Source organism: Anastrepha obliqua, chromosome 5, assembly GCF_027943255.1.
Source record: "Anastrepha obliqua isolate idAnaObli1 chromosome 5, idAnaObli1_1.0, whole genome shotgun sequence".
Classification (NCBI taxonomy): Eukaryota; Metazoa; Arthropoda; class Insecta; order Diptera; family Tephritidae; genus Anastrepha; species Anastrepha obliqua.
This window is the reverse complement of record NC_072896.1, coordinates 11,794,980-11,818,669: the sequence shown is the minus strand read 5'-3', so window position 1 is coordinate 11,818,669 and position 23,690 is coordinate 11,794,980. Positions and strand designations below refer to the sequence as shown.

Below are 23,690 nucleotides of genomic sequence, written 5' to 3'. Positions count from 1 at the left end.
TAGATATGTGGCAAAAATTCTTGGCTCATCGTTTGAGTTTGCATGTGTTTGCGCTTTTTATCCAAGCTTTCAGCTATTTTTTCTGCGAAAATTCCTTTTTGGCAATATTTGAAAAATATGATAGTTGGCGCAAACAAAATAGACACTTAATACGTCAGAGATATTTTGCGTGTGCGTCGACTTTGCTTTTTTTTGTTTTTTTTGCGTAAAATTTTCGATGGCGTCAAAGGCTGCAATGCATTAAAATAATACATAATTTGCACTGCTTTTCGGCAGGATTTAATACTACAATTTATAGTGTGCTATGATTCTTGCAAGGGTAGCTATTTAAGATGGGTAGCCGCAGTAGGCGCGTGGGTTCGATGGGCGCGCTCTGTTTCGTGTGCAAAGCCCGTTGTGGGCATGGGACATTGAACGATGAAAAGTTTCTTATTTTCCTTGTTCACTCCACGAGCATAGGACCTCGATAAGACTCTGCCATCGTACACGGTTCTGCGCTTTTGTTTTGCGCCGCCCACGTGATGTCGGCATCTGTTAGTTCGCGCAACATCGACCTTCGCCAAGTGATCTTTGGCCGACCGTGACCTCTGCTCTCTTTCGGTTTCCAGTCCAGTCCCCTTCAGGTGATGGTATCTGGAGGTTTTCTAAGGGTGTGACCTATCCATAGCCATTTTCTGAGTTTAATTTGCCATGGGATGGGTTCCGCATTCATTGATCTCCACAGCGCATATACATATAAGTTTATCTCAATAACAACTTTATTTAATTTTAAATGTTTTGCTTTAAAAACATTTATTCGAAATCTTAAAATTTGTTAGTTTTATTTAAGTTCAGTAAATTTATTAAAGTATCCAACTCAAGTCATTATATTCTCTCATTTCGCTCTTTCCAGGTATGGCGGCTCCGCAGCTCAAGGGGGCTACGAGGCGCCCGCTTGCGTCCAGAATGCTATGGTGACAAAAGACAAGAAACCCTTTACATACACACCGGGCGGCATTGATCTCTCACAAATCAAGTCGGAACGCATGGCCAAGCGTTTGGCACGCAACGCCCAAGCCGAGGGCGCAACTGGTGCTTCACAGCTCAACAGGCCGGTACAGCCACAGTCGCCGGGTAGTGGCAATGCTGCCTCTCAAATTGGTGCTGCCGGCATGGGTATGCCCTTCCAGGTGCTGCCACCGCCACCACCACCAGCGCCAGCTACAGCAGCGGGTAAGAAATTGAATGGCACATCGGCACCGCCACCACCACCACCACCCAGCTCCTTCTCCACATTAGCACCACCACAGAATGGCGCTGGGCCGGGTAGTGCGCCCGGTTCGCCGAACGCGCAACGCAAGTCGCCCACACCGCAACGTTTCGAACCGCCACCAATGGGATTCCGACCGGAAATCAAGATTCCGCCAAATCCAATGGCGGCTTTGCGCAAAGTACCACCACCGGTGGAGAAGAATTTCTTCTGGAAGGATGAGTATGTGCGCGATCGTTCTAAGAGTCCTATGGTGGGTGAGAATGACAGAGCTACCTCACCGAATAACGGCAATGGCGCGGCTGCCAATGTTGGCTCCGCTGCCAACGACGGTTATGGTGAGCATGCGCACGTCAGTCTGAACAGCAACAACAACAATGTGAATAACAACGATGTCAACGAAAATGTCGATGGTGAGATATGCGAGTAGAAAATGTGTGAACACATTTTCCACGATTATTATACGGTTCAGTTCATCAGTTCATCTACACATCAACGCTTTGTATGGGTATAACTTTGGTGCTTGGTGGTTTGTGCAACGGCTAAACTTTATTTTATATACACGGCTTTATGAACACGGATTTTTGTGGCGAAAGGGTTCACAGAAGAATCACTTGACCTCAAGTCCAGAACAGCTTGACACATTTTAATATAATGAAATAACTTCTACTTATGGGTATTGGTATAACCGTCACTACTAAGAAATCTAGTAATGGCAAGGCCTTTGGGAAACACTGTACAATTTATTACTAATATAAATCTCAGCTAATTGTTGGGTCTACTAACTTTTCAAATGGTGATGGCGCCGCTAACACTCACGAATCACACCCTAACTTTACGACAAAAGTAACTCTAACTGTTCCGAATACTAACCTCAAACTGTATCCTTAAATTTATAGCATTTACAGACATTTAAATAAAAAAAACTTTCCACCACTTCCATTAGGTTACAAAAAACCTGCAACGACTAACCAAAAACCTGAACTGAACTATAGCAGCAACAACTCCACTCAATCACCGCAACAACAGCAACCCACACCAACTCAGTCCACGTACTCACCAACCTATCAATCGCTGCAGCAACAACAGCAGCCGCAATACAACAGCAATGCCACGCCCCCGTTGTCGGCTTCGACTCCACCGCAACCACAGCAGCAGCAACAATCGCCACGGCCTGAGTTCCGTAGCGTCGCCCCACCGCAATCGCCGGCTGTAAACGTCTATACACGGCAAACGGATAGTCCACGCGCTGATGCTGGCATTCAGCCGCAACGCGCCACGGAAAGTCCCTTCAGATATGGCGGGCAACAGCAACAGCCACAACAGCGTGCTGCGCCAGCTATATCACCGCTGGTACAACAGCCACAGCAACAATCGCCGAAGTCGTTTACGTCGTCACCAACAGCAGCAGCAGTAGCAGGAGCACAATCAGCAGCAACCAACAATTCTCCCAACTCACAGCCATCGGCACAAACTGTGCCGTGGCGCACTCAACGTACTCCAACGCAACAACAACAACAGCCACAATCATCAGTGATATACAACAATGTCTCGCCACAGCAACAGCAACCACTCACTCAACAAGCTCCAGCATATCAGGGTCCAAAGCCGGTAAGTGAAATACTACTTAAGTACATTAACGGCTTTACAGAGACTTTCTCTCCTAGAAAAGATAGCCCAGTTAGGGACAGCAAGAGTCCATACCGACACGAATATTTTTTTAAGGTCTGTCACTACTAGGCACTGTCTTTCTGAACCAACACAATCATTGAAATTTTTTGTGTTTGCAATCGAACAGAGAAAAGTTCAGCTAGCACGAACGATTCTAAGCAAGGACCCCCTAAATATTGGAATTTGATATAAAGAATAGTCGACCGCTACACCAACAAGAAGTCCGCAAATTCAAACGGGCAAATGTTTATTGCATTGTAGTTTAACCGGGATAAGCGCTAGTTAAAGATAGTTTTGCATCAAAAAGCGCTGATGCATTAACGTGCCAGGTGGACTACTTCTAAGCTTATTATCAGGGTGGATCGCAGGTAGCATGAGGAACGTTGTCTAGTTGTATAAGACAGTAGTCTGCGGATCACTTCAAACCAGCTGCATATTTAGTCTTGCTCTTTAGCATCATACCGGTGCTGTTAGGATGGCCTCTTCGAGTATCTTCTGCCTATTTGCTCACAGACTATGATTATTAAGTTACTCAGTCGATCGCCTACACAATTTTGAGAGACGAGACTTTGGAGCTAGTTGGTTGAGATTCTATGTTCAAGCGAGTTGTGCTCATTATTCCCTTTATTATGTTTCGCTTGTAAGTTACAGACAATTCTGAATGACGCTCAGTCTGCACTCAAGGCCTCTTCATCCTGTGAGGTTAAGACTTCATTAGCCCTTAAGTGCGTAGAGACTTTCAAGGAGCGCATAAGCGGATTCGGCTCATATGGGTCCCAGTACACAGCGGAAGAACTGAGAACGAAGCAGCAGATGCACTTGCTGGAGTGAGTGTTGCCTGTTACTAACAGATCCCGAGGTCTTCCTTGCCTTTGCAGAACATACAATCAAAGAAGTGCTTAAAAGCGAAGAACTAAGGCTACACAAGACTAAGTCTTTATGGGAAGCGAATAATCAAAACAGATTTAAGCCTCTCTACTTGCATTATGCGCCCAGAGATCACTGGGAAATGTGTAGTCATCTACACAAGCTCGGGAAATGGTTCACCGACTCCCGCCATTTCTGTGATCAACCACCAGAAACTGCAACATATCTCGATCGGATCTCGAATGCGATGCCACAGTGATAAAAATGAATAGACATTTGCCCTGGTATGGTCAAAAAGGCACATATGTATGTACGCTCAGCTCAACGCAGCTTCATACTAGGTTTATTGAGGCGACTGGGTTCGGATGAGGTACTGCGATGAGTAGAGAGCACAAAAGATCTTAAAGTCGAAATGCGAACCTTCGCTTTCATTCATTGATTCATTCTTGACTTCGGCACTCCACTCTTTCTAAGCTAATCAGTCCACATTGAAGGCTTTCAATATTTTGGTGAAATGAAGTACAATCACACGAGATCTTTTGAGTCGAACACTTCAATACGTCAATATTTTCGCGTCAATATTGTAACTTCCTTATAGAGCAGATGACGCCTTAAAAACTTTCGAATGTTAAAATATCGGAGAGCTTCCGGTTAATTATCTTTAAAAAAAGTACAAGTTGCCGCAAAATTATTCAGCCGATTTAGTTTTTGACTAATTTACTATTTAAAAAAAAAATTATTTTGAGTGATTGAAACTTTTATTTTGAACTTTACGCACAACGCATGGTTGGAAAATTTCAACGCTTAAAAAAATTATTTGATTCTAGCGGATGGTAATTGATTCTAACTTGGTTTGTGGATGATGGAATTTTTCAATCGTGCGTTATTAAAGGGATTGTAACTTATTGCCCTTGCACGTTCTTTGCTATGTTGAATGTGGAAAGCAAGCAACCTCCGCCCATTCCTCTTCCTGAATTCACATAGCCTATTTCACCAGGCGATGGGACTATTGGTTAATACCAAGGATGAAAAATTTACTAGTTTTGCTCTTTAACTATGGTGAAAAAGAAAATTGTGAGGGAAGCTTCGACTGTCATGTCACTTGGGAATTCGGCACTCGTTGCTCTTTTCAACTTGGGTTCGTATAGGAATCAATTCGGAGCCAAGGCAAATGAGAAACAAAATTCGATTGTTTACGGTTCCGCTACCTGAATCTTTTGACGTGATAACGTCTTTTAATTCGATTTGGCCGGCTGCACGCACGAAAAAATGCGTCGTTAATTTGCTCATTCGTCGTTACCTTGCTTGAACTGCAAGCGAGAGCGCGGAACGAACGACAAAGAGCATAATCGGCCCCTGCATTCGGCAACGTTCGACATCTGGCTCTCTCCTACTTGAGTGAGCATATATATATGTATATGTATATGTATTTGTTGTTGTTGTAATGTTTCTTAAAAAAGTCAAATAGGTGATGGTGCCTCTTCGTGTTGTTGACTTATTAACGTCTGATGCACAATCGAAATTAAACATATCTCTCATGAATTTGATAAATGCTTCGTAATTTTTCACGTTTGTGTAAATATATCTTGATCACTTCCATTGCGATTTCATTTACTTCCTTTTCTATGTCCATACAAAATATCTATCAAACATATTAAATTAAAATTTTCTTTTGAAAAATGCAACCATAACATCAGTATTTTCTTATGACGTTGTCACGTTAAACTATCGTCAGTAAACCGACTTTACAGGCAACCTCTTTTTGATATTCATATCAAAAATGTACTTATGAAGGCAATTCATCGAGAAAAACACAAAACAAAAACGCCGGTAATTTAACTAAAAATACTCTTCGAAAGTAGCCAACATATAAAGTAAAATTAATAAGCCAAGCTACTCTAAAACATATACTACGATATTTAATACAGATATATTGTAGGTAGGCATGTCCATATGTACATAGTATGTATGTACGACTCTATATTTCCCAAATAGCAAATTTTGTGTGAGTCGACTAATTCGTAACATGCGGAAATGTCTATTTTTATCAATGGCAGTATTTATGTATTGTAGGTATGTGTGTATGGATATGTATATGCGTGTGAGAGCAAAATTCGTATTAAACAATATTTAATATTTTAGTGAAAATGTGTGTGTTTGTGTTCAGCTGTTGTAAATTCATTTGACAATGATTTCATTATTAGATAGTATTTTTGGAATCTTATTAACAAATTTTAATTAAAGCCGATGAGCTTTTTTTGCAGCTGTCGCAAATTATCGCATGAATTGCGGAGACGATTTCTCAGAAATTCTCACTTAGGCATAGATATATATATGTGTGTGTGTGAAATTTATGCCATAAATAGTATTTGCTGAGCTAATTCAGAAATTTTGTTTTCAATAACAAATACTCACCACTTGCTTACTGTTATATTATATTTGGTTGAGTGTACAGTATTTGCGCCGCTCTCACAATTCATCTACTCTTCATGTGGCCATCTGTTTTGTTGTCTAAATTTGCTTAAAGAAATCATACCGTTGAAGGATGTTTTGTTTTTGCAGCTTTTGGGGGAATTTTTTTTTCTAGAGGAGTTGGTGTGATTCGAGTAGTTGATTGCTTGTTCCTCTATTCGCTTTTAATTTAGAAAAGTCAGTAAAATGGAATGACGAAAATTTGTTGTTGTGTTGTGAATGCGCGACAAACTAATTCTATCTATTGGGTAGTCGCAAAAGTCTTTTCGTATTTCTAATCAAACTTCAACTCATTTTTTTTTTATATTTATAATGAACTTTATTAAACCAAATATGTACCATTTTGGTCGACCACCTTCTTCTAGAGACATTATTCCATCAGTGTAAAACTTTTGTGGTTTATATTGTGGATGCATCAAAACTCCCCAGCCAAGCTCTCCCAGTTTTTGCCGAGTCATCAAATATGTGTGTGGCCTAGCGTTGTCCTGATGGAAGACGACGCCCTTTCTGCTGATCAGTTCTGGCCGTTTTTTTCGATTGCTTGCTTCAATCACATCAGTTCAACAACAGTAAAGTGTAGAATCAATCGTTCGAGCAGGCTGGAGCAGCTCATAGTGGATGATTCCTTTCCAATCCCACCAAACACACAGCATAACCTTTCGAGGCGTCAATCCTGGTTTTGCGACCATTTGTTGAGCTTCACCACTCTTGCACCATGATCTTTTTCGCACATTATTGTCGTATTTGATCTACTTTTCGTCTCCTGTTACCATTTGCTTCAGAAATGGTTCGATTTCATTTCGTTTCAGCAAAGAATCGCAGATGTCAATTCGGTCCATTAAATTTTTCTCAGACAATTCATGTGGTACCCAAACATCGAGCTTCTTTTTGTAACCAGCCTTTTTTAAATGGTTCAAAACCGTTTGATGATGAATGTTTAGTGCCTTGGCGATGTCATGGCAGCTTATGTGACGGTCCTGGTCAATCTTTTCCATAATTTCATCGACTTTTTCCAACGATAGGTCGACCGGAGCGAGGTACATCTTTCACATCGAAATTTCCAGAACGGAAGCGAGCGAACCATTGTTGTGCTGCACGAACTGATACAGCATCGTCTCCGTAAACTTCACAAATTTCATTGGTGGCTTGCGTTGCATTCTTTCCTTTTTTATAAAAAAATTTCAAAATAAAGCGAATTTCTTCATTATTTTCACTCATTTTTGAACAGCTATAACTTTTTTTGAACTTCTCCGAATTTAATTTTGTTTTGGTTAAATGAAGCTCAAATGTCACCTTTCTAACACCATATGATATGGCACAATGTGATTGGTAGCACTAGAGAGAGATGACTCCAACGACATCTATTGACAAAATACGAAAACACTTTTTCGACTACCCAATATTTGTGATTCATTCCATTCTTCCAATCTCTTTCCCGTGGCAGTTCTAATTTAAAAAATATGTTATTGTTGCTCGAACGCTACCACCTTGAATAGATTCGCCTTGGCCTACAACTTTGGTATTTTCTTTTTATTTTATTTACACTCATCATCATCACCATTTGGCGCTACAGCTCTTTGTGAGCTTTGGCGAGCTGCACAAAATGTCTCATTTGCCCTGATTTTTGATTGATTCCTTTCAGTTGTTGACCTTGGGTTTCCCCATGTCGTCGTCTAGTTCGTCAATCCATCTTGCTCTTAGTCTGCGTCTTGCTTTCGTTGCCTCTTGCTATTTTAGCGTCAATGATTTTTGCTCTCGTGGGGTCCATTCTCACGGTATGACCTAAACATCTTAGTCTACGATTTATATACACTCATGGACAATAAAATTGGTGTGCAACATTTTAAATTTTGTTTAGCTATTTTACTTTTGTTTGTTTACTGTAAATTATTTTTTTTTATAAAAGTTTAATTCATTGTATATACTGTGAGCGCCAAAATAAAGTGTACAGCGTACATCAGTAGCATTTTAGCGATGTTGTACCGTAAAAAATACCGTTATATTTGGTTGTTTACTTCCTTTTTCGTTGCATTGAAACTTTTTTCATATTGTATTATATTGTACAGTAAATTCAATTATATTTATTATTTATTTTTTTTTCAATAATGGGTAAACAAACTTCGACTGATGTTAGAGAACTGGTACTAAAGCTTCGCAATGAAGGTAAAACCTTTCGTGAAATTGGCTCTATTGTCAACAGCAGCCATAATACTGTGAAAAAAATAGTTGACAAATATAAAAAGTTCGGCAAAGTAGAAAATCGCCCAGGAGCAGGCCGTCCAAAAGTGAAGAAAAATCCCTTTAAAAGTGCGGTCAAAATATCACATGAAGTTTTAACTGCATCAGGTACCAGCGTAAGTGCCAGCACAATACGACGAGCGTTGCACGCAAATGGGTTATATGTTGTCGTCTCCCACGAACAAAGCCGCTAATATCGACAGTTCATAAAAACAAACATCTTGATTATGCAAAAAAATACGAAAATCGGGATGTTTCTTTCTGGAATAATGACCTGTTTAGCGATGAAAGTAAGTTCGAGGTATTGCGGCAGAAAAAACCGGTTAAAGTCTGGAGAATAAAAAATTAAGAGTATGCCAACCAAAATTTGATAACCACAGTTAAGCACGGTGAGGGGATATATGGCGCCATGAGGAGTTGACAATTTGGTTCTTATTGAAAGTACCATGAACAAAACAGATTATCTGAATATTTTACAAAATAACCAGTGTGCAGATATTAGACTTCCAGGGATCTTGGATCTTCCAACAAGATAATGATCCCAAGCACATAGCAAAAATAGTAAAAGAGTGGCTGCTTTATTGTACTCTTAAGACATTGGATCATCTTCCGCAGTCACCGGACTTAAACCCTATTGAACATTTGCGGGAGCACTTAGACCGCCAAATCCGGAAAAGGACAATCATCAATATGGATATGCTGAAACTCGTTATAAAGGAAGAGTGGGATAAAATTTCATCTGATCTCAAAAGGATTTCGCAGAGTATGCCCTATCCATCCATATGTTATTTTCTTCATTTCACTGTTGATGCTATTTTAGTGCGTACTTCTCCAGAGCTCCTCGTTTATAAACGCTTGCAGCTTTGCGTTCGTCGCCGATGTCACAAGCCAAGCCGATCCGTACAACAGCACAGACTTAACGCACGCGTTAAAAATTTGAACCTTCGTGCAAGTTTTGATGTTGTTGGAGCGCCATATATTTCGAAGCCTAGCGAATGCGTTACCACTGTCTATGAAGATCGTACTTCCCAAGTAACAAAAACTGTCAACGCCTGCAATGGTTTCATCAGCAATTGTAAACGGCGCAGCATTGTTAGCTTTGATACGCATAGATTCCGTCTTTTTAATATTAATTTTGAGTCCTGCTTTCGCGGACTCTTGCTGAAGCAAATTTAATTTCATCTGCATGTGTTGATGCGAATGCGAGAGTAAAACAGCGTCATCTGCATATTTCAGAACTTCGAGACTGGTGTTCATTCTCCAGGTAATTCCACGGTTTACAGAGTCAAATTCCACGGTTTACAGTATAAGTATAAAAAAAAAAACACCAGCGTTAAGACGATTCAAAATAAATAAATAACCGCCGCGTACACTTCTGTTCCTCCAATTCATGTTGCGCGTCTTAATGTTGTTCCACAAATGGAGGCAATGGTTTTTATGAGGAGCTTTTTTTCAATGATGAAACTTTGACTCGACGGTGTTTAATTAGAATTTCTAGGCAAATTCAAGAGATTTTTTATGTGGAGAAAATGCGCAACACTGTAAAACAAAAAATATAAAAAAATCAGCGAAATTTTTTAGAAACTTCAAACTTGCACTCAGATATAAAATTCCACACCCAAATTTTTTCTAGAAATTCTAAATAATAACCATGGAATTTGGATGACAAATTTATGAAAGTTTTCTAATTTTTGTATGAAATTTTTTAAATTGGATTTATATGGTTTTTACTAGACTTTAAACTATACTTTGATACAAAAATAATGATAATTAAAAAAAAATAAGAAAAATAGTCAGAACTGATTAATTTCTAGATATGGGGCAGCGTATCCGCAATTCCCAAAAAACAACACCAAATCGGTCAGAATGTAGGTCATGTAAGGTCATCAAACGGCATTTTAGTCTGTAAAGTGTGAGAGACAAGTCTAACTTTCTGCCGAGTCCCATGGCAGTCGGTTCTTCGAATTGCCACTTCAACTGCTTTCTCAAAAAATTCAAGTTTATTGCTTTTGTGACAATGAAAACAAAAGTTGAACAAAGACTTGGTGCAAAGATTACAAAGGTGTCTTCTTTATCATATCCTTACTCCACTCTGAGTGAATTTGACAGAATCGGCTGATGAGTTGACGACACGAAGCGGTTTTTTTACGAAAAAACCAAGATTGTGTTAGTAATATACGAAAAAAATTAGCCAATGACACTTCGTTGCCGTCTAAGCAACGAATGATTGGACGAGTGTGAGAATATATGTTTGGGTGAGTGTGTGAATATGTGTGAAATGATCGTACAGAATCACCAACTTTATGACTTTCATGTAGCTCCAAAATTTGGTATACTTTTTATTGAGTCTAACATACGACCTGAATGCGCGCGCTTTTGAAATATATTACTTGATATTTTCTTCATCAACTCTTACGTTGAAAAAATCAGTAAAATATCCGATCTGCTTCTTTCGAATTTCTAGACCAATGTCGGCTCCCTGTACATTGCACCATTGGCGGCCCCCGCTGAACCGCAAGCACCCGGTGTTGTGCGCCAATTTCAGCAACAACAACAGCAGCAACAACAGCGCGAATCACCAGTACGTCAAATACCGCAACAACAGGCACCACCGCAACAACAACAATCGCAGCCAATGCGCTCAACCGTACCCTGGATGAGCAGCAAACCAAAGATGAGTGAGCAACCGGAATGGGTGCGTCCAGAAGAGAATGGCAATGTGGTGCCCTCATCATTGCATCGCATCAAATCGCCACCACCACCAGCCACAATGGCAGCACAACAGTCACAACAGCATCAACAACAGCAACCAACACATCATCAACAACAACAGCAACCAACATATCAACAACAGCAACCACAATCGCAACTATATGGCTACCCAACCGAGCAGGCTAATAGTGGCTTTGCTACAGCAACGCCCACAAATTATGGTAGTCACGGCGTCGGCAACACTGGACTGCGTTTGCAAATCAACGCCAATCCCATTAGTGCGCCTACTCAACAAACTGGTCCAAGGGTGAGTAGGAAGTCCTGTTACTAGCAAATATGCATTTTTGAATTTCTAAATTTATTTACTTGGTATTAGGAACGCATTATACCCATACAACTGGAGCAAACACCAACCAATGCATCACAACAGCCGAACTTCAATGTTAGCTATGGTGGCGTTGTAACTGGTAAGTAACCGTGAGAGAGGCATGCGAATAAAAAACAAAACATACAAAAGGTATCTCTTTTCGCTCACCAGCACCGGGTAGCTATGTGGTGCGTTCGCCCAATCAATTTGTTGATCAAGGCTACAACAACTATCCACCCTCGGCTGGCGCACAGCAACGTGGCGTGTCGCCCACCCAACAACTGAATGCACCACGCATTGTACAACAACAACAGCAATATGCAAACAACAATGCTGGTGCAGGCGCTAACCGTTCACGCATTATACCCATCGCTATGGAGAGTGGCGGTGAGGGCACACGTGGGCCGATTTCGCCATCGCCAATCGTTTTGCAAAAGTAAGTAAACAGCTGTGTAATGCGAAAAAAAGCTTTGGAAAAGTTCACAATTTATTGTTCGTTTATTTATTTACTTTTTTTCAATTCGATGAGCTCAGTTATCTCATTTTATATTTAAAGCACGCATTTACATATTTTTCCATTTTATATTTTAGAAGAGAAAAAAAATACTTTATTTAAACCAGCTTACACTAACTTTGAGCTTTTTATTAACATTTTTTAATTCTTTGTTTGGTATTATTTTTTTGTTTTTTTTTTTTTTTGTGTTGCCTCTGACATTGGTGATTAAGTGAACACTACAATCTGGTAGTTTACGATTGCCCACTTGAGGCGGAAATACGGTACAGAAAGAATCGTCTCAGGTAGAGTGAGAGGTGTAAAAATTGTTTGTGTCACGTGTCAGTGCTGTAGTTATATAGTTCATGTATGTGTGCGTTTGGCATGAAAAAAAACAAAACAAAAACTTTCTTTGGCAGTTGAAAAGTTTGACTCTGTTGATCATCATTTAACTACGATTCATAAAAACTTTCACAAAAATTAAGGAAAAAATTGAAATTAAAAAAAATGTAAATTAAAAAAATATAATATTAAAATTATAATATAATAAAAAAAAAACAAAAATTAAAAAAAAAAAATTTTGTGAAAAAAAAAATTTTATTAAAAAACAAATTGAAATAAAAAAAAAATTAAAAAAAAATTAAAAAAAGAAGAACAAACACGAAATACATCTTCATATTTAAAATACTACAAATAGTTTAATCGTTTTCGAAGTACAGTTGGTTTTGTTAATCGTTTGGCACAGTTTTCTCTAATGGGTTTTTAATATATTTTATCAAAATATACTCAAAGAAATTAATCGTCTCTGAATTTCAGGATTATAATACCGATACCCATCTTTAGATCTTCAATTAAACCAATAATTACATTTCCCCCCAGTCCTGAGAATTTATAGTTTCTTTTGCGATTCTAATTTTTTATTAAACCGCATAAAATGTTTCGAATTTTCAAAGCACGGCACACTAAAACACGAAAATATTAAATTCAAATAAACAACTCATCCCCCAGAAACAGTTCTCATCAATTAGAAAATGTGGATCTTACCACTCAATATTCAGTAGCAATGTAGCCGAGCCTCTGCGTCTCCCAAAGGACCTATTTCGTGATCTAAGTGGCATCGCTGTCCCTATGTGAGAGAGCTTTAGGGAGCTTTCGAAGATTGAATATTCAAAAGTGCGAAGAAGACCCTCCATAAATCCTCGAGGACCAAAAAACGTGCTATTCATACATAACTTTCAACGAAACATAAATTTCAGACAGTTAGAATTCACATTAAAGTTCTTAGCGCGTATTCAAAATTAAAGTTTTTTCTCAAAGTTTGGCACATCAACAAAAAAAACTATCAAAGCTCATCACTGCGAAACAGTTGCTGCTATAAGCAAGCTCTTCACTTCCAGCTAAAAAATAAAGGGTCCTTCAAAAGTGACGCCTAGTTGTCAAAAGTACATAATTCGTAGACGGCACAAAATAAGAAAAATAGTCAGAACTGATTAATTAAGCAAGCTCTTCACTTCCAGCTATATTAAAAAATAAAGTTGTCAAAAGTACATAATTCGTAGACGGCACAAAATAAGAAGAATAGTCAGAACTGATTAATTAAGCAAGCTCTTCACTTCCAGATAAAAAATAAAGGGTCCTTCAAAAGTGACGCCTAGTTGTCAAAAGTACATAATTCGTGGACGGCACCTTTTTTTTTGTCTTCTTCGACATTTATTTTGGTTTTGTATTTTTTTTTATATTTTTTTTTCTTTTTTCATTTATTTTTATTATGAAAACCTTCGATCTTTAAGAAAATTAAAAAAAAATTTTTTTGTGGAAATAATCGGCCGAATGACTTGACAATTCAAAAGTTGGTGTAGAAATTTCAAGAAACTGGTTCTGTCGAGTATAGAAAAAGGACTGCCAGACCAAAAACTGGGCCTTCTATTAAAAATATTGCTGCTGTAGCGCAAAGTGTTACGGAACCTTCAATTTTCAACATCGATATATCGACGTTCTCAACATTCTCAACAATTAGGCATTCATGAATCAACGGTTTGGTGGATTTTACCTGAAGAAGTACTCATGGAGGGCATTTAAACGATGTCATTTTCCACATATAATGTTTAAGAGCCATATTTTGAGCAAAAATAGTGAAACCTGAAAGAATCTTTTTTATATAAAAATTTTAATTAAAATTTAAAATAAAAAAAAATATTTTAAAACAATATCTCGGCGCGTCGTTTGACAGACCCTTTATATTGAGCACGAGCTTCATAGGCTTCTGAAACTAGAGTTCGCAAACTTCTGCATATAAATAGGTATTTTTAAGCTTTGAAAATAATTTGAATAATTTTGAAGCAAATGCTTCAAAAAATAGATTAAAAAAGTTATTAAGCAAATCCTTTTATTTTTTAAATCAAATCCTAGTACTCAGAATCAATTAAAACAAGCACCTTTTATAAAAAGCTATTAAATTTTTTATGTACTCAGAACCATAAAAACCCCCTTCTTAAAATGCTGTTAAATTTTCTAAGTCAAGCCACTTGAGTGGAGATACTTTACAAATACTATACTTTATAAATTGTGAGGCTTTTTCTTTTGTTTTTTATTGTGTTACCGCGAACTGGTAAAAAAAGTCATGAAAGCTGCAGGTTCTTTATTTTTTGATTGGGTTAAAATTAAGGTTACCTTTAAATATACAAAACCGGGAATGCTATAAATTCTAAATTATTAATAAAAAAAGGCCGTTTGTAATAAAAAATATGAAGTTTTGAAATCTTGAGAAGCTTTAGAAGCTAAAAGATGAAGCACTAAGCTCCCCGTTTCTTTCTTGAGCTTTGGATAGTTTCTAAAATATCAATTTTTTTAGTTTTGAAATTTTGAGAAGCTGTAGACGTTAAAGCTTAAGCACTAGGCTTCCCATTTCTTTCTTAAGCTTTTGATAGTTTCCAAAATATCAATTTTTTTTTTAAGTTTTGAAATCTTGAGAAGCTTTAGAAGTTAAAAGCTTGAGCAGTAGACTTCCCATTTCTTTCTTGAGCTTTTGATAGTTTCTAAAATATCAATTTTTTTAAGTTTTGAAATTTTGGGAAGCTTTAGACGTTAAAAGCTTAAGCGCTGAGCTTCCCATTTCTTTCTTGAGCTTTTGATAGTTTCTAAAATATCTATTTTTTTAGTTTTGAAATTTTGGGAAGCTTTAGGCGTTTAAAGCTTAAGCACTAGGCTCCCCATTTCTTTCTTGAGCTTTTGTTAGTTTCTAAAATATATATTTTCAATAGCATGCCAATTAAGTACAAGTCATTCAAAAGAAGCTTGTTGTAGAAAACTATGTAAATGAAAGCCCTAATTTCGTTTATTCCATAAAAAGGTTTTGAGTTTTCAAATCTACTGAAAGTAAAATAATTACGAACTATCAATAATCTATTTGTTTGCCTACTAGAGAAACTTAGCAGTTTTCTTAAAGACAATAAAGATAAAATTAAAAAAAAGAGCTTTCACGTTGAGTTTAAAATATTCATTAGCTCCGCGTGAGAAGCGAGCTTTCACAAAGCTCTCATAATGCCACATGTCAAGCACTGTAGCCCTTCAAACACACACACACACACAAACACATGCATACACCCACACAAGTGTCGTTACCTAATATTATCAGAAAAGCTTTTGTTCAACTAGCAAGTCTGTATTTTATTACTAACCAACGATACGCGCAACTAAGCAACATCACCACTAAAACATCTAACCAGCAACTCGCCCACTTCTTCTAGCGATCCACGCTCGTCACCCATACAATCGAAATCCTTTAGAATTTTGCAAAAAATTACTGACACCATTGACGACGGTAATGGCGATGATAAGAGAGCGGAAAGCACTTTGGATGCGGAGCCACAATTACAACGACCCCAATATGCGAGACAAATGAGCGCCCAACAGGCGCGCCAACAACCGAATGTGGAACAAATGCGGCGCATGCATATCACACCCGACCCACAGCAACAGCAGCAGTCACAAACGCCACAGGCATGGAATCAAGGTGGGTTACAACCCTGCAAAAGCACAAGTGCAACAATATACAAGTAGAAGTTGTTCAGAAGTTAAAGTTAATAGGGAAAGGAAAGGAAAGGAAAAGGTGAAAGCTTGCGTAGTGAGTGAAAGCTGCTCGAACAGTAGAATTAGATGTGAAAGCTTTGATGTACGTGTACATATGACTCTATGCAAAAGCTTACTATAGTTGGTTTTTTCTCCTTATTTGTGAGGTTTGTTTTAATTCCAATTCCAGACAATTGTAGATTTGTAAATATGGTAGAGTAACAATGGTTAACTTGAACAAGGAGTCTTAAAAGGAAGGAAGAGCAAGTGTTTATTGGCTTTAACATATTTTACTCTTTCGATTGCTGCAAAGCTTTTTAACGCGCTGTTGTTCAAAAAGCTTGCGGCTTTCTGAGTTAATTTTTTTTGATAAAAAATGAAATTAAAAAAAACACTTAAAAAACTTGTTACCTCCTTAATTAAGCTTCCTATGGTTTGAGCTTTAAAAACTTAATAATTCTGGTTTCTGGTGAATGGAAATTTGTAGCTTTTTAATAAAAAGCACATTAATATATTTAACACGCACACACCTACCCAAATACATTTACATTTGTGCACAATACACACATATTTATACATACATTTTTACAACAAAATTTTGCACACTGCACATTGAGTTTATAAATTTATGTAATTTCTCACTTTCTTTTCTTTTAGGTAAAGCTTTAAAAAGCACTCAACTACACACCATTTACAACAATTTCAATGGTGAGCGCTTCATAGCAAGCTTTGTTGGACTGTAGTGTAGTAGTGTGAAAATCGCGTCGTGTTCTCGTTTATCAGAATCAGAATAATATGAAAAATTTGTATTACCATTTTAGACATGCCACAACCATACGTTCATCCCAGTGAACAACAAGTACCCGAACCGAAAAAATATACCGGCAGCGCAATACCAAGTCGATCATTTAAGATATTGCAAGCGATGACAACACCGGAAAATGCTGGTAGGTTTTCCTTACACAAAATGCGCTTTCTAATTTGCAAATATATCCAACCTACTCATCACTTTTGTTTGATTCCCTACATTTTGATATCAAATTTATTTAACTGGTATTCACTCAAAGGCGGTAATCAGCAGATGAAGCCTTATTTTGGGGCTTGGGCGCTGAAATTGGTCGGTCCGTAGCAAATTTAATAGGACTTAAGATGCTTATAAAGTTACTTTTATGTAGGGCTGAGTCATAGAGACGACCTGAAAGCTTTTAAGATTGAGTAACAGAGGTTTGTGTGCGATTGTCATTCATTTTAAATGTTTCACAAGTCGACAGAGAATTACAGGCATTTATAAGACAAATCTAAGAAGTCATTACAAAGGCATTACATATTAACCGTCGACAAAAAAATCATTCCAAAGGCATTACGAAGGGTGCCTTTTATATGTCGGGATTAAGAACAAAAACAAATTTTAATCATCGAAAATCACTTTATTGTTTTTCAAAATATTCTCCATGAAGATCTATACACTTTTGCATGCGTTTGAACCAATTGTCGAAGCACTTTTGCCACTCTGAATGAGGTACTTCCAAAACATGCATTCTGAATGCCGCAACCGCTTCTTCAGGTGTCGAAAAACGTAGAACTCTCAGTTTGTTTTTTACGTACGGGAATAAAAAAACGTCATTCGGTGCCAAGTCAGGGCTATACGGCGGATGACCCATTAATTCGATGTTTTGGGTGCTCAAAAATGCAGTTGTTTGAGCCGATGTGAGAGAGGTCGCATTGTCCTGGTGAAGAGTGATCCATCTTTGGCGATTGATTTTCCTAATTTCTTGGAAGACAACTGGCAAACAAATGGTTGTGTACCACTCAGAATTTACTGTTTCGCGTTGTTCTAGTGGTACGGTTGCGACATGTCCAGTTTTTCCGAAAAAACAAGCGACTATTTGCTTGGAAGTGCTTCGTGCGCGAACAACTTTTGTTGGATTTGGCTCATCTTGAAACACCCATACAGTCGACTGCTGTTTACTTTCGGGCTCACACGCGTAAATCCACGATTCATCACCTGTCACGATGTCATAGATGTGTTTCGAAGCCCGGCGATCGTATTTTTTGAGCATTTCCTTCGACCAATCGACACGAGCCTTTTTTTGAGCGATTGGCAAATTGTGTGGGATCCAACGCGAACAAATTTTTTTGACAGTCAAATGTTTATGCAATATTGAATATTGGTCCCACTGATGCCTAAGATTGTCTCAATCTCACGATAGGTCACATGCCGATCTTGCAATATCAGTTCGCGCACAGCATCAATGGAGTGAACTACGACCACGATTGAATTCACCATACCATCGATAAACACTGGTCCTTGATGGAGCTTCATCGCCAAAAAATGAATTAAGTTCATCCATGCAATGTTGCTGAGTTAATCCACGTCGAAAGTTGTAAAAAATAATCGCACGAAAATGTTCACGATTTAATTCCATTTTTGGACCGAGATGAATCTTCTAAGTTACTGTAAACAACACAAATAGCGCTGGTATTTCAAAACGTTCTGAGTACGTAAAAGCCAAAAAATGTCAAACACTGCGATACAGCTGTCAGTTGCCAGATTGCAATCCCGACATATACAGGGCATCCCTCGTAAATATTAATCAGATATCGACAAAAAATTCCACTCATCCCTTGTCAAGGCGAATTCATTCATTCAAGGTGAATATAGCGTGGTGAATAAATAATATCGGGATAAAAGAAAAAAGAAACGGACTAACCGCTTTTAACAGCCGACACGAAGTTTATAAGCTTTGGACGATAGTGCGTATAGAACGGCTTTTCGTCAAGGATGACAGATACCAGGTTTGCTCGTTAGGAATGGTGAAACAAAATGTTGAGGCAAACTTTGAATTTTACGTCATTCGTTTTCTGTTTCTTTAGCTTAGTGAAACACACCTCGAATGAAGTCGGCATATCTGTCAAATTCGCTCAGAGCCGAATAACGACCTGCTAGGTTGTACACCTCTAAAAATCTTTTCACCATGACTTTTCGTCATTCCACTTTGTGATGACATACATACATACACGGCGAAAGAAAAAAGCAAATCCGCTGATCTAGTGATATTATTAAATTAAGTATTAAATTTGGACTTGCGTGTCGCAATTAGTTTGCGTTGAAAGAGCAGCGAAGCATAACAAGTAAGATTAGGAAGGATAAGCAAAATTTACTGAATTTATAAATAAATGCAGTACAAAATTGCTATGGTTCCTTACTGAGAGTAGACATACGACCGAAATGATAAAAAAGCTTCGGTGTCTGGGAGTAGACATACAACCGCAAAGGGTTAATATTTTAATTGATGTATATTTGCCTTGTCCCTTGTGGCTGAAAAGTTTGACATTTAAGTTTTTTTAATTAAATTTCAGGTAGTTTTCAAAAACAAAAAAGTTCATTCTTAACAAAAAAGTCATATGAATCAAAATCCCAAGCTTTGTATGAAATTCACAGAAATTTATCAGAATTTCCAACTTTTTAAGCAGATTTTTTAGAAATCTTCTGAGTATACTCGTACAGTTTTATGGCGCATTAAATTTCTGTACAATAAAATGAAGTTTGAAGTGCCTCAAAAATCGCACACATTTTTTATATGGAGAAAAATTTTAAAACTGCAAGCAAACATTTTTTTTTTTTTTAAATCTAACGCAGGTTAGGTTAGTTTAGTTTGGACTAGAAACTAAATTAGTCCAAGGTGATGCCATTACAAGGGAAGGGCTGAAACTCTGCTGGGGCAGCTCAAAAGAATGAGATCCCAACTGCCTAGACTTGAGTCCTCTGAAAGCAAGGCAACTGAAGAGAAGGTGAGATGATCCCAACTGACAGCTGCCGCCAAATTGCGCACAAAGTATTCTTAAGGGGTTATATACAGTTGGTGGGTTGGTTAGAGTGGTGACTCATCCAGAATCCAACTAGCGCTTCATTTTACAGCAAGACTTAGGAACCTTATTAGGCTGTTGACGTTTAAGCTAGAAAGTTGCTCGAGACTCTCGCACAGCGGTTTGCCCATGGTTAACATTCTGTCCTTCCATAGGGCAGGGCATTCGCAGAGGAAATGGAAGATTGTTTCCTTGTTTCCGTTAGTCTACAGGCGTCCCGTCGTTTCATGTTTATCATTGTCGACGATTGCTTGAGGTTGTAGGTGGGCCATAACGCCCTGCTGATTTTGCATTTCGTCTGGTCTATCCATCTACAATCTGCGATTCGAAGGTATTTTAGGGAAATTGTATTATTGACTGCACCTAATGGTGTGAATACCGGTACTGTAAGAACGTTATTTATGGCAGAACCCTCTCTTGCCAGTTCATCGGCTTATATGCAGTTAGAAGGCCGAAAAAGAGCGAACTTTCCAAATTTTTTCTGAGAAAACTTTTAAATTTATTGAGCAAAAAATTTGTACACATATTATTTTATCATTAACTGTATTTTAAGACTTCGTATTAGTAAAAATATTTATTTGGAAAGGAGCTACAGCTCTTCTCCGGGAGCTCCTCTCAAAAAAGACGTTTTGGGCTGACCACTATATCTCTGAACTTCATTCTCTAAAATTGAAAAACCAAACATATTTCGTTAAAGTAATGTTAAATCTAGTAATTAATCGAAATAATAAACAAAATAAATTTTTTTGACAAAATGGCGGTATCTCAAAAAAAATTGACTTTTGACCAAAATTTCGGCCAAAAAAAAAATATATTTAGGAAGCTCGTGTTAAAATTTGTGACTAATCGGTTTAGCCGTTTTCGGGCAATGTTGGTCACCGACTTTGAGAAAACCGCATTTAAAGCGCCATTTCATATTTGCGCGTAACTTCGAAAATATTCACCGGAACGATATTAAATTATCTGTGTGTATTCTTTCATATATGGACATTAAGAAAATAAAATTAAAAAAATCGATTTTTAGAAAATTCTAACTGTATATAACCCCTTAAGTCTCACAACAGCAAGCCTGCCTAACGGACAAAGCGCGAATCGGGCACCTACATCAATCGAGAGCTGATTTTATTATTAAACATATAGTATTTTCCCCTTTTGCTTGCATTTTTGCTGATTGGACTCATTTAGGTGTTAGAGTCGATTCTCTTCCCAGCGACACGAGCTTCGAATGTCGGTAGTTTCGTTTATTTCTGTGTACCAACTGCCTTGCGTGGAAATCGAAATGGGCTTTTGCCAATGCAAAACATAACCAGATGGAAAAAAATGGCACACAGATCCGTAATATAGGAGCTAAAATTAAGTGCTCGTATCTCAGCGTTGTTTTTTTTTTCTTTTTTTTGTTTTTTTTTTTTTTCTTTTGCGTTATTTCAGAATTTACCTATTACCTGCAGCCTCGTTGAACCGGTTTCTTTTTATTTCTGCAGGCACTTTTGAACAGCAGGCACTTAATTTTTAAAATTTTACAAGAGGCTTCATCTATTGATACCGCCAAATCGCACAAAAAACAAAAGCACACACACACATAAAAACTTTCACTTACAAGAAATGAAATTTTCAAAGAATATTTTCATATATTCCATACAAATTCACGAACACATTTGATCCGAGCAAAAATACATACACCCCCCAGCCATATACAAAAACAAAAAAAATCATCCGACACTCTAACTGTTATTTATAGTTTATATGGTTTATTTTTTTACTTTTTTTTAGAATTTATTTGAGTTTAAGGGAAATTTCACCTTTTGTTTGCATTAACTTACGATTCAAAGAAGTTTACAACAATAACTGCAAAAAGTAGTTACCTTTGGGGTGGCCCATAGCTACTACTGAAATGAAACGCTTCTTTTTCTAATGTTTGATTTTTAATTTGCTTTGAAATATTTTTTATTAATTAATATTAATTTCATATACAAAAAAATCTCCAGCTAATCCATTTGGGATAAATAATTTTTTGATGTAATTATAACTCAGTATGAATAAAAGTCTCAAAACTATAACTACATTACTTATACATATACCTACATATACAAACAAACATGTATTTGAGACTAATTTAGATACAAAAAAAAAAAACTAAAAAAAATATTATTAAATATGAATTTAATGGAGATGTGCATGATTAACTATGAAAATTTAACAGCAATGCAGTGACTTTCGCTACACTTTTGTTCGATTATTTGGATATGCTGTAGCAAAATTTATTTATTGGTGATGTGAGCATTTTGGCCCTGAAATTACCCTAAATGGATTTTTCAGTTTTTTCGTAAATGAGTTACATATATATCACAACAACGCATTATTAAACATATTTACATGTCATTTTATCACATGTACATTCATGCAAAAAATACATATCTCTCGTTTGCTGAAAAAACGGCATAACTCAAAATATGAAAAATGTGAGAAAAACGGCTTCAAAGTAATGAAACTGCTATGCCCCGCCGAGTAAAAGTAAGAACACTATTTCATCCAATAAAGAATTTATAAATATAAATAAATTATGAAATTAATTTAAAATTTAAATTAATCAAAAATTTAAGAAAATTAATAAATTATCACTTATTTGGAAAAAAAAATTTATAATTTTTGAATTAAAACTTTTAATTATTCAAAAATTTATGAAAATGAATAAATTATCACTTCTGGCTATTTAAAAAAAAAAAATTATAATTTTTGAATTGAAAATTTAAATTAATCAAAAATTTATGAAAATAAATAAATTATCACTTCTGCATATTATTTAAAAAAAATTTAATTTTTGAATTAAATATTTAAATTAATCAAAAATGTATGAAAATAAATAAATTATCTCTTCTGCATACTTATTTGGAAAAAGTTTTTTTTTTTATTTTTGAATTAAAATTTTTTTTTAATATTTGAATTAAATTTTTTTTTTAATTTTTGAATTAAAAATTTTAATTAACCAATAATTTATGATAATGAATAAATTATCACTTCTGCAAACTTATTTGGAAAAAGTTTTTTTTTATTTTTGAATTAAAAATTTTTTTTTAATTTTAGAATTAAAAATTTGAGTTAATCAAAAATTTATGAAAATTAATAAATTATCACGTCTGCATAATTATCTGAAAAAAAATTAATTTTTGAATTAAAAATTCAAATTAATGAAAAATTTATGAAAATAAATAAATTATCACTACTGCATACTTATATCAAAAAAATTTTTTTTTTTAATTTTTTATTTAAATATGAAAATTAATCAAAAATTTATGAAAATGAATAAATTATCACTTCTGCATACTTATTTGAACTTTTCTTTTTTAATTTTTGAATTAAAAAATTTAATTAATCAAAAATTTATGAAAATAAATAAATGTTCCCTTCTGCATACTTATCTGAAAATAATTTTTTTTTTTTAATTTTGAGTTATGAGTTTCTTTCCACAAGCGGCCGATATGTATTTATCCACATTCGTTACTTGTATGTAGCATTTTATTGGTAAATTGATAATTAAAAAAATTCGCACCCTGTACATTTTTATTAATTTTTTTAGCATTCATTACGTTAATTATACTATTCTTATTTCTTCTTTCTATTTCTTTCCAAACCCCTTGACATAAAATTTATTCCAAAAAAACAAAACAAAAAAAATCAAAAAAAATAAC

At 36.3% G+C, this 23,690-nt stretch overlaps 1 protein-coding gene across 5 annotated transcripts in view; it reads left to right on the top strand.

Moving 5' to 3' along the window:
* The window catches only part of LOC129247120 (uncharacterized), a 121,023-nt gene that overhangs the window by 91,443 nt on the left and 5,890 nt on the right, over window positions 1-23,690 (top strand). For 2 of the 5 annotated variants that reach the window (XM_054886062.1, XM_054886059.1), the window contains exons 3-10: window positions 893-1,662; window positions 2,196-2,860; window positions 10,962-11,516; window positions 11,586-11,676; window positions 11,748-12,012; window positions 15,795-16,081; window positions 16,795-16,845; window positions 16,959-17,084. In XM_054886062.1, the coding sequence (XP_054742037.1) occupies window positions 893-1,662; window positions 2,196-2,860; window positions 10,962-11,516; window positions 11,586-11,676; window positions 11,748-12,012; window positions 15,795-16,081; window positions 16,795-16,845; window positions 16,959-17,084 (2,810 nt within the window). The remainder of the gene's footprint in view (window positions 1-892; window positions 1,663-2,195; window positions 2,861-10,961; window positions 11,517-11,585; window positions 11,677-11,747; window positions 12,013-15,794; window positions 16,082-16,794; window positions 16,846-16,958; window positions 17,085-23,690) is intronic. The other 3 variants (XM_054886064.1, XM_054886060.1, XM_054886061.1) reach the window with 3 other exon arrangements.